General features: G+C 45.0%; 1 protein-coding gene across 1 annotated transcript; it reads left to right on the top strand.

Annotated features, from left to right (window-relative positions):
• The first annotated feature begins 302 nt into the window (after positions 1 to 302).
• On the top strand, positions 303 to 10,289 carry LOC137360543 (probable G-protein coupled receptor 139). Its single transcript, XM_068025947.1, has 2 exons — positions 303 to 369; positions 9,343 to 10,289. The coding sequence occupies exons 1-2, from the start codon at positions 303 to 305 to the stop codon at positions 10,287 to 10,289; spliced, it is 1,014 nt and encodes a 337-aa protein (XP_067882048.1).
• Positions 10,290 to 12,200: the final 1,911 nt, after the last annotated feature.

Here is a 12,200-nt window from a genome sequence, read left to right as displayed (position 1 = left end):
GCTTCTAATTATAATGAGTTAATTAATGTGATCTAAACCCTCCAATCTTTGGATTGTTCGAATTCAATCTCAGTGCTATATATATTTCATCACAACAGGGACTTAGCTCATCTGTCGTAATCTATTTGTTTAAAATCTAAAATTTGCATATATACAGATTCATATGATGCAAGTTGCAACCTCAATATCCCCGTGGAGTTCCTGAAAAGTATAAATTTAAAGCTCTGGGACTGTACCGTTTCAGAGTTTAATACAGATAAATTGTGTGCAGCACATAGCTGACAAGTCAGTTCACACAGAAAATGCATCAACCAATTAACAGTATCCAGAAAATATACTTTATTATCCTTGCTATTATTGGTGCTCCTGGTAAGTAACTATACCCACTGAGGCTGTGTAAATCTGTGTGTGAGCTGATATCTAGATTTGGTTTGTGACTGATAATGTTCCACATTTGTCGACTTGTTATGCAGACACCCGATCAGCGAAATCATTTCATTAAGTCAGATATCTTGAATTATGTCTGCAGATTGATTACATAACTGAACTGAAATTAAACCTCGGCTTGTATCTTACAGTCTTGCTGTATTATCAAGTTATTGTCTTGACCTAAACATTGTGTACCGGTTGAAAAAGACCATTTAGCACAAGCACATTTCTGAGGGAAGGTATTCCTGGGAGCATCTGCAGAATTGTGTTGAGTGTGCGTCACTAACCCGAGGTGGAACATCTGATCGCAATGACTATGTATTACTGTGAGTATCTGTCACTGTCACTGTCACTATACCCACTGAGGCTGTGTAAATCTGTGTGTGAGCTGGTCTCTAGATTTCGTTTGTGACTGATGACGTGACACATTTGTCGACTTGTTATGCAGACACCCGATCAGTGAAATCATTTCATTAAGTCAAATATCTTGAATTATGTCTGCAGATTGATTACATAACCTTAACTGAAATTACCCCTCAGTTTGTAGCTTACAGTCTTGCTGTATTATCAAGTTATTGTCTTTATCTAAACATTGTGTACAGTTGAAAAAGACCATTGCTACAAAAGCAGGTCAGAGGCTAGGAATCCTGAGGCGAGTAACTCACCTCCTGACTCCCCAAATCCTGTCCACCATCTACAAGGCACAAGTCAGGAGTGTGATGGAATACTCTCCACTTGCCTGGATGGGTGCAGCTCCAACAACACTCAAGAAGCTCAACACCATCCAGGACAAAGCAGCCCACTTGATTGACACCCCTTCCACAAACATTCACTCCCTCCACCACCGACGCACAATGGCAGCAGTGTGTACCATCTACAAGATGCACTGCAGCAATGCACCAATGCTCCTTAGACAGCACCTTCCAAACCCGTGAACTAAACCAACTAGAAGGACAAGGGCAGCAAATACATGGGAATACCACCACCTGCAAGTTCCCCTCCACATCACACACCATCCTGACTTGGAACTATATCGCCGTTCCTTCACTGTCGCTGGGTCAAAATCCTGGAACTCCCTTCCTAACAGCACTGTGGGTGTACCTACCCCACATGGACTGCAGCGGTTCAAGAAGGCAGCTCACCACCACCTTCTCAAGGGCAATTAGGGTTGGGCAATAAATGCTGGCCTGGCCAGCGTCGCCAACATCCCATGAATGAATTAAAGAAAAATTAGCACAAGCACATTTCTGAGGGAAGGTATTAATGGGAGCATTTGTCACTGCAGAATTGTATTGAGTGTGCATCACTAACCGAGGTGGAACACTTGATCACAATGACTATGTATTACTGCGAATATCTGTCACTGTAGAATTGCATTGAGTGTGGGTGACTAACCGGAGTGGAGCACCTGACCCCTGTGACTATGTATTACTGAGAGTACCTGCCATTGTAGAATTGTACTGAGTGTGGGTGACTAACAGGAGTGGAGCACCTGACCCCAGTGACTATGTATTACTGAGAGTACCTGTCATTGTAGAATTGTACTGAGTGTGGATCACTAACAGGAGTGGAGCACCTGACCCCTGTGACTATGTATTACTGAGAGTACCTGTCATTGTAGAATTGTACTGAGTGTGGATCACTAACAGGAGTGGAGCACCTGACCCCAGTGACTATGTATTACTGAGAGTACCTGTCATTGTAGAATTGTACTGAGTGTGGATCACTAACAGGAGTGGAGCACCTGACCCCAGTGACTATGTATTACTGAGAGTACCTGTCATTGTAGAATTGTACTGAGTGTGGATCACTAACAGGAGTAGAGCACCTGACCCCAGTGACTATGTATTACTGAGAGTACCTGTCATTGTAGAATTGTATTGAGTGTGGATCACTAACAGGAGTGGAGCACCTGACCCCAGTGACTATGTATTACTGAGAGTACCTGTCATTGTAGAATTGTACTGAGTGTGGATCACTAACAGGAGTGGAGCACCTGACCCCAGTGACCATGTATTTCTGAGAATAGCTGCCATTGTAGAATTGTACTGAGTGTGGATCACTAGCAGGAGTGGAGCACCTGACCCCAGTGACTATGTATTACTGAGAGTACCTGTCATTGTAGAATTGTACTGAGTGTGGATCACTAACAGGAGTGGAGCACCTGACCCCAGTGACTATGTATTACTGAGAGTACCTGTCATTGTAGAATTGTACTGAGTGTGGATCACTAACAGGAGTGGAGCACCTGACCCCAGTGACCATGTATTTCTGAGAATAGCTGCCATTGTAGAATTGTACTGAGTGTGGATCACTAACAGGAGTGGAGCACCTGACCCCAGTGACTATGTATTACTGAGAGTACCTGTCATTGTAGAATTGTACTGAGTGTGGATCACTAACAGGAGTGGAGCACCTGACCCCAGTGACCATGTATTTCTGAGAATAGCTGCCATTGTAGAATTGTACTGAGTGTGGATCACTAACAGGAGTGGAGCACCTGACCCCAGTGACTATGTATTTCTGAGAATAGCTGCCATTGTAGAATTGTACTGAGTGTGGATCACTAACCGGAGTGGAGCACCTGACCCCAGTGACTATGTATTACTGAGAGTACCTGTCATTGTAGAATTGTACTGAGTGTGGATCACTAACAGGAGTGGAGCACCTGACCCCAGTGACTATGTATTACTGAGAGTACCTGTCATTGTAGAATTGTACTGAGTGTGGATCACTAACAGGAGTGGAGCACCTGACCCCAGTGACCATGTATTTCTGAGAATAGCTGCCATTGTAGAATTGTACTGAGTGTGGATCACTAGCAGGAGTGGAGCACCTGACCCCAGTGACTATGTATTACTGAGAGTACCTGTCATTGTAGAATTGTACTGAGTGTGGATCACTAACAGGAGTGGAGCACCTGACCCCAGTGACTATGTATTACTGAGAGTACCTGTCATTGTAGAATTGTACTGAGTGTGGATCACTAACAGGAGTGGAGCACCTGACCCCAGTGACCATGTATTTCTGAGAATAGCTGCCATTGTAGAATTGTACTGAGTGTGGATCACTAACAGGAGTGGAGCACCTGACCCCAGTGACTATGTATTACTGAGAGTACCTGTCATTGTAGAATTGTACTGAGTGTGGATCACTAACAGGAGTGGAGCACCTGACCCCAGTGACCATGTATTTCTGAGAATAGCTGCCATTGTAGAATTGTACTGAGTGTGGATCACTAACAGGAGTGGAGCACCTGACCCCAGTGACTATGTATTTCTGAGAATAGCTGCCATTGTAGAATTGTACTGAGTGTGGATCACTAACCGGAGTGGAGCACCTGACCCCAGTGACTATGTATTACTGAGAGTACCTGTCATTGTAGAATTGTACTGAGTGTGGATCACTAACAGGAGTGGAGCACCTGACCCCAGTGACTATGTATTACTGAGAGTACCTGTCATTGTAGAATTGTACTGAGTGTGGATCACTAACAGGAGTGGAGCACCTGACCCCAGTGACCATGTATTTCTGAGAATAGCTGCCATTGTAGAAATGTACTGAATGTGGGTCACTAACAGGAGTGGAACAAATGGGTTCTACTTTGAAATCATTCTATCAGGATCACTAATCTCTCCGCTCCAGGGAGTTTCCTCCAGAAAAACAAAAACAAGAGAACACAAGAAATAAGATAGAAGTAGATCCAATGTCCTATGGAGCCTGCTCCGACATTCAATACAATCATGGCTGATCTAGGGTTTAAACTTCACCTTCCTGCCCATTCACCATATCCCTTGATTCACTGTGAGACCAAAAATGTATCTATTCCAGCCTTAACTGTTTTCAATGATGGAACATCCACAACCCTCTGGTGTCGAAAATTCCAAGTATTCACAACCCTTTGAGTGAAATAATTTTTTCTCATCTCAGAGCTAAATGACCTGTCCCTTATCCTGAGACTGTGCCCCCGTGTTTTAGATTCCCCGACCAGTGGAAAACCATCTTTCAGCTTTTACCCTCTCAGCCCCTTCAGAATCTTGCATGTTTCAATTAGATCGCCTCTCATTATTCTAAACTCCAAAGAATACAGGCACAAATTACAGGCAGCCTTTCATCATAGCACAACCCCCTCAACTAGGGACCAAATTATTGAACCTTCTCTCTGTTGCCTCCAATGCAAGTATATCATTTCTTAAATATGGAGACCCAAACTTCAGACAGTATTCCAGATGTGATCTCACCACACACCTGTACAATTGTAACAAGATTTCTTTATTACTGTACTCTAATCCCATTGTAATAAAGGCCAACATGCCATTCGCCTTCCTAATTGCTTGCTTTACCTGTATGTGAACGCTTTGAGTTCCTTGTATGAATACACCCAAGTCTCTGAACATCGACACTTACAAGTTTCACACCTTTCCGAAAATATTCTGCCGTTATATCCTTATGACCTATGTGAATAACTTCTCACATCCCTACATATATTCCATTTGTCGTCTTGTTGCCCACTCAGTTAACCCGTCACGATCTCTTTGCAGCCTTTCTGTGTCCTCCCCATGTCTTACCTTTCCACCTAGCTTTATATAATCAGCAAACTTAGATACATTAATCGCTGTCTCTTCATCTAAGTCATCGATGTAGATTATAAATAGCTGAGACCCCCAGCACTGATCATTGCAGCACTCCACTATTCATTGCCTGCCAGCTTGAAAATGCCCCATTTATGCCCACTGTTTGTTTCCTGTCCATTAACCAATCCTCTATCCACGCTCATATATTACCCCCAACTCCATGAGCCCTTATCTTGCCTCTTGAGCTTTTGTGAAGCACCTTTTCGAATGGCTTTTTGGAGATCCAGTTATACTACATCTACTGGTTCCTCTTTATCTACCCTACTGGTTACATGTTCAAATAACTCTCATCTGCCAAACAGGATCTCTGTTCAGTGAAACCATGTTGACTTGTTCTAATCATACTATGCTCTCCTAAGTGCATTGTTTAGACTTCCTTAACAATAGGTTCGTCCTTTCTTGAAAAGCAATGTAACAGTTGCTAACTTCTAATCTGATGGAACAGTTTCAGAATCTAAGGAATTTTGGAAAATCGTAACCAGGACATCCACTAGCTCTGCAGATATCACTTTTAGAACCCCAGGGTGTAGGCCATCAGGTCCTGGAGATTTGTTGGATTTTAGTCCCTCCAGTTTCTCCAATACTTTTTCTCTGCTGATATTAATGCCCTTAATTTCCTCACTCTTTTTAGCGTGTGGTTACCGTCTATTTCTTGTGTGAATCTTATGTCTTCTACTGTGAAGACAGACACAACATTTTTGTTCAGTGCCTCCGTGTTTTATGAATGCAATCGGTGATGAAGGGGATGAATTTTGCTATTGGTTGAAAATGTTGTGTAGTAAGTATATACAGTGAAATACATTGATATTGCTCTGTTTCCTACGGAACTGCACCAACGGAAGCAGATGTTAACTATTTACTGACAGGTAAACTGCCGCACAGCACTGGTGCAGTATTCTAATCTTCTGCATAATGACTTATTCTTACTCGAAGTGTGGTGACTGCAAACACTGTCTGCTGCTGGTTAATCTCCTTCCCCAGCACTGTGCTGAGAATCTGTGGGTCATGGGTTCTGGGTTTTGTTTTCTTATTGTTACACACGATGAACGTTTGGCTGTGGTTCGTGACTATTCCAATTCTGCAACAGATTAGGTTTTAACAGGTTTGTTCTTATTATGATTCCGAGTCTTTACAGATAATAACCTGCAGTGATCTCTGCCCTTTGCTCAGTGAGTATATGCCCCTGCGAGGAGAGACACCTATAACTAAGGAACAAATATTACATATAATCCATTGATCTGTCTGGCTGCAGCAAATAATATCATTAGTAAACTGTTAATTATGAAATAAACTGTGCAGTGATTCAATAAAGACACCACTTCAATATTGGTAATGTTATTGATGAATTGATGAATGGGATTTATAATCACAAGTGGCAAGATCATCTCCATGTATCCTCTCCCAAAACGATTTATTATGTTTACAGCCTTTATTAGGTAGCCCCTCAGCCTTCTCTTAGCTTGAGAAAAGATATTTCTGCTTGTATTTCTCTTCCTCCGGAAATGATCCCCTGTGCTTTGAACGCATTTCTATGCTGTTGTTAACCTTCCATTCTAAATTAAATCATTTGTGAATCTGTAGCTCCGAAAGCCTTTGCCCGTTGAGTACTTTATCAAGTATCAGTCCCCTTTCTACCTTAAATCACTTGGAGTTGTTTGATGATTCCGTTTAATTATTTCTTGGCTGTTATTTCCTCCTATTTCACATCCCTCTCACTTCTTCAGTTTCTGAATCCTCGCCACCTGCTCCATTCTGCCCCCTGTTGTCCCACAACACGTGTGTCTTCCTTCCTCCTGAGCTCGGAGCTGCTCTCCAGATGTCCATTTATCTTTCTGTCCATGTCACTCCGCGCAACTCTGCTGCAAAGTCCAGTAAACCCGAGCTGCCCTTTGACTCACAGCAGACGGGGATCTTTCCTGACCCACGGCAGTAGGTCGCTTCCCAGCCAATTTCCCTTGACCGGCTCCCGTGGGCACATTCAGAGAGCCCCATTTGGAATTTATTGGTTTGGCTCTGTTTGCGCGCCATTCCCAATGGAATTCCTCTCTCCTTCACTCGCTCTGAAGTACTCAGGTTCCCTTTATCACCATTTCTTCCAGTAAATTCTTTCACCCTGAAATGGAAAGAAATCAACATTGCTTCTCTTTTTCGCCCCTCCCTCAACTTTTCATGGTCCATCTCTGGCACTTCCCTTCCCTCTCTCATCATCTTTAATATCATTTCAGGGGATTGACTGTGCACCAGTATCTACTATAATCCCACCCACTCTTACTTAACTGAACTTTCTCCCATCCAATTTCCTGTGGGACTCTATTCCATTCTCCCCTTTTTCTCACCTTCCACTCCAAAAGCCTTCACATGCAACACGTCATCCTGTGCCATGTCCAACTTGTCCAGCTAAAACCAACACCAGATACATCGTCCCATCCACTCCTGTCCCTGGCCCCTTACAACACACTGGTTTAGACTTCTGTCACCCCCACCCCGCCTGGCACCTTCCTATGTAAGCGTAGTAGATGCAACAGCTGCCCTTTTATCTCCTTCCTTCCCACTGTCCAGGGACCCAAACTCTCCATCCAGGTGAAACAGAGATTGACCTGTACTTCTTCCAATGTAGTTACTGTATTCATTGCCCACCATGCAGTCACCTGTACCTTGGAAATGACGAAATGCAGAATGAGTGATTGCTTTGCTGAACACTTCCTTTAAGTTTGCAAACAGGACACTGTGCCTCTGGTTACTTACCCCTATAATTCTGTATCCCACACTCACCTCCCTGTCCTCAGCCTCCTGGACTGTTCCACTTTTAAGCTGAATGAGGAACAGCACCATATTTTTTCATTGGCCCATTTACAGCTTACCAGACTCAACACTGAAATTAACAGCTTCCGATCATAACCACGGCCATTTTCTCGGATGGCCTGTGCTTGTAACAGATTATGGCTACACCAGAGTCACAGGAATGAGGTATGGGCTGGTGATTGCTGTGAGGGTCCCCTCTCTGTACACGGCCGACTACCTGGTCCTCATGCCTAGGGCCTACCTAAATGTCTGCGTCACGTTCCTGGACTACAGAGGTCTCTTATTGGCCATGTTTTTCTTGTGTTCATCCCCCTCTGTTTATCAGCTGAAACCAATTTCTCTTCCTGTGGACCCATCTTCTTTTTCATTAATTGTCCCATTCACCTTGCACAATCAGACTGTTTGTCATTGAATCAGTCCTGCCCTCCACTGGAATACACACCTTGTTCTTTGCTCCCCACACCCACCTTTTCTCTGACCCTATCATTGCTTCAAAAGGTTTAATCTGGAATTACTTTCAGTTCCAGGCAAAATACCGTGGACTGGTGGAGGCTTTCTAGCCAGTGGGCGGGGATATGGCATCCTTGTGAAATTCCAGCTGTTAACTCTGTGTCTCTCTCCACAGATGCTGCATGTTCACTGCTTGTATCAGATTTAAAGCAGGCTCAGTATTTGGAGTGCGTTCACATACTTAGACCTGCATATTAACAGCAGCAGATATGTTGGCGGGTGGGAGAGGCCATGGTTTCAGCATGCTATGATATTTGAATGTGTGTCTTTGAGTTCCCCACTTGGCAGTAAGCCTATTGGGCAGGCTTGGCTTCCAGTCGCATGATGTGGACAGTGGAGGAGGCCGTCGGGCTGAGTATAGCCGAACCGTGATCCCGAGGGGGAGTTGTCCAATCGGGTGCGGTCCAATCTCCTATCCTGAAAGAGAGGTCCCCATCCACTGAGATCATCCAATCCCAGGAGGGTCCAAACCCGGACACTGAGGTGGTGCAAATTCTAGGCAGAGTGAAGGTTGGTTTAACCCTTGGGGTGTCCAATCGTTGACATAACAGTGGGGGTGTCGATCTGAAGTTTTGACTCCCGTAGATCACGGAGGGAGGAGGCGATTGTCAATTTGGAGTGCCTTTGTGTAGAAGGTAGTGCGTGATGGAGAAACTTGCCCCGTCAAGGGTAAATCTGTAAAACAGGTTTAGTTCGAGACTTGAAACCTCATTATAATATTTGACATGCTGGCTGACCTACCTCCTTGGTGCATTGGTCTTCCCCTCCTGTTCCTGCTCTGTTAAACATGGACATGGGCAGGTTGGAAGCGGCTTGAGTTCATGGTTGAGATTTCTCAGTTTTAAACGCTGACCCTCTTGCAATTCACCCATTCTTGATGTTAAAATCCATCCCTTACTCTCTGGGTCAGACACGGAGAATATTTGATCAGTAATTTCCAGTCTCTTTTCCCTTCTCTCTCTTACAGTTAATTTAGTGGCAATTGTGATTCTGTCCCGGGGAAAGTGCGGACTCTCCACCTGCACCACTCGCTACCTGGTGGCCATGGCAATGGCAGATCTACTGCTCATTATTACTGATGTCATACTGTGGCGGCTTAGTTATTATTATTTCCCGGACTCTTTCCTGACCATCACCCCTGTGTGCAGTGTTATCATTGCCCTCCGTTATGAAGCCGCAGACTGTTCAGTCTGGTTCACCGTCACTTTCTCCTTTGATCGATTTGTGGCCATTTGTTGCCAGAAGCTGAAAACTAAATATTGCACCGAGAAAACAGCGGCTGTGATTCTTGCAACAACCTGCATTCTGTTCTGTTTACAAAACGTTGCCTACTACTTTACAAATGAACCTGGAGAGATAATCAACAATGTACCGTGGGGATGTTATATGAAGCCAAGCTATTATACTGATCCTGGATGGATGGGATTTGACTGGTTTGATGTGAGTCTAACCCCAGTGCTCCCATTTGTTTTAATTCTGTTGCTCAACGCTCTGACAGTCAGACACATTTTAGTGGCCAGTCGAGTCCGTAAGGGACTGAGGGGTCAGAGCAAGGGAGAGAATCGAAGTGACCCAGAGATGGAGAGCAGAAGGAAGTCTGTGATTTTACTCTTCACCATTTCCGGCAACTTCATACTTCTGTGGTTGATGTATGTTATATATTTCTTCTCCTGTAATGTTGCAGGGAAAGATCTTGAGGATTACACTGATCCTTTCTATAACTTTGGACAGGTTGGATGGATGCTGCAGGTTTTGAGTTGCTGCACAAACACATTTATTTATGGGGCAATGCAGTCCAAATTCAGGGAGCAGTTCAGTCGTGCAGTGAAATATCCAGTTACATTAATTATTCAATTAATCAATAAACAAAACTCAGAGCAGCCCAGAGGTGGGTCAAGTATTTCTAGTCCATGACTGTACAGGAGCCGACAGCCCTGGTAACTCAGCATGCTGCCTCTCGGATGGAGGAGGCCGAGAACCTACCTGGTCCCCATGTTAGCTGATAACAGTTCTCTCTCCTCAGGTTCAGTCAGTCTCACCCTTAAAATCTGCTGTCATCAAACTTCTCCTCAATAAAACAATCCTTGACCCCTCTGCCTGCAGAATCATCCTATCTCCAGCCTCTCTTTCCTCTCTAAGGTATTGCCATCTTACTAATCCATGCTTGATTCGTTCATTCCTGGATATCCAGATGTGAATCCCGCCAATCAGGCTCCACGTGCCACAGTCGCAAAATGCGTCTTATTCTAGTGACAGGGCATCTGCAAGGGCGTCCGGTGTAACGGGGCCTCTGCGAGGGGATCCGGGGTCCCAGGGGCTCTGCAGGGGGGGTCTGAGGTCCTGGAGATCTGTAAGGGGGTCTGGGGTCCTGGAGGCTCTGCAAGAGGGTTTGGGGTCCTGGAGCTTTGCAAGAGGGTCCGGGGTACTGGCGGCTCTGCAAGCAGATCCGGGGTCCTACGGTTTCTGCAAGGGGGTCCGGGGCCTCTGCAAGGAGTCCGGGTCCCAGGGCTCGGTAAGAGATCCGGAGTCCTGGAGCTCTGCATGTGAGTTTGGGGTACTGGGAACTCTGCAAGTGGATCTGGGGTTCCGGGGCCTCTGCAAGGGGATCTGGGGTCGTGGGGACGTTGCAAGAGGGTCTGAGGTCCCATGGACTCTATAAGGGGGCCTGGAGCCTTGGAGATGTGCAAGGGAGTCTGGGGTCCCGCGGGCTCTGCAAAGGGGGTTTGAGTCCTGTGGGCTCAGCAAGAGAATCTGTGGTATTGGGGGCTCTACAAGGTGGTCCAGGGTCCCGGGGGCTCTGTAAGGGGGCTAAGTCTGGATTTGGGGGGATGGGAGGTGTCTTTATGGGGTTGACAATCTGCTATCCGATGGTCTATAATCAAAGCAAAATACTGCAGATGCTGGAAATCTGAAATAAAAACAAAAAGTGCTGAAAATACTCAGCATGTCTGACAGTATCCGTGGAGAGAGAAGCAGAGTTAACGTTTCAGGTCACAGACCTTTCATCAGAACGGGCAAAGGATCGAAATACAATAGGTTTTAAGCAAATAAAGTGGGGGTGGGGCAAAAGATAACGGTAGGGAAGGTGTTGATATCACAGAGGGTCACAGAAAATAACTGACAATGAGGTCATGGAGCAAAGGCAAAGGGTGTGTTAATGGTGTGGTGAAAGACAAAGCGTTAGTGCAAAGAGGGTGTTAAATGAACGAATAATGAAATGCTCCAGCCCAAAGCACAAACATGAAAAAAAAATCAATGGGCAAGAACGTGGTAACAAATGAATGATGAAACGAACTAAAATAAAAGAAAAAAGAAAAAGATCATTTTTTTTTAAATGTAAAAATAAAAAGGGAGGTAGGTCGGTCATGCTCTGAAATTATTGAACTCAATGTTCAGTCCGGCATGCTGTAGTGTGCCTAATCGGTAAATGAGATGCTGTTCCTCGAGCTTGTGTTGATGTTTTCTGCAACACTGCAGCAAGCCCAGGATAGAGATGTGAGCATGAGAGCAGGGGGGAGTGTTGAAATGGCAAGCGACAGGTAATTCTCGGTCATGTTTTCAGACTGAGCGAAGGTGTTCCGCAAAGCAGTCACCCAATCTGTGTTTGGTCTCCCCAATGTAGAGGAGGCCACATTGTGAGCAGCGAATACGGTATACTACATTGAAAGAAGTACAAGTAAATCACTGCTTCACCTAAAAGGAATGTTTGGGGCCTTGGATAGTGAGAAGAGAGGAGCTAAATGGGCAGGTATGACACCTCTTGCGATTGCATGGGAAGGTGCTGTGGGAAGGAGATGAAGTGTTGGGGGTAATGGAGGAGTGGAC

The sequence above is a fragment of the Heterodontus francisci genome, unplaced genomic scaffold (assembly GCF_036365525.1).
Source record: "Heterodontus francisci isolate sHetFra1 unplaced genomic scaffold, sHetFra1.hap1 HAP1_SCAFFOLD_209, whole genome shotgun sequence".
NCBI classification, from domain to species: domain Eukaryota; kingdom Metazoa; phylum Chordata; class Chondrichthyes; order Heterodontiformes; family Heterodontidae; genus Heterodontus; species Heterodontus francisci.
This window is presented reverse-complemented; position numbering and strand designations above follow the sequence as displayed.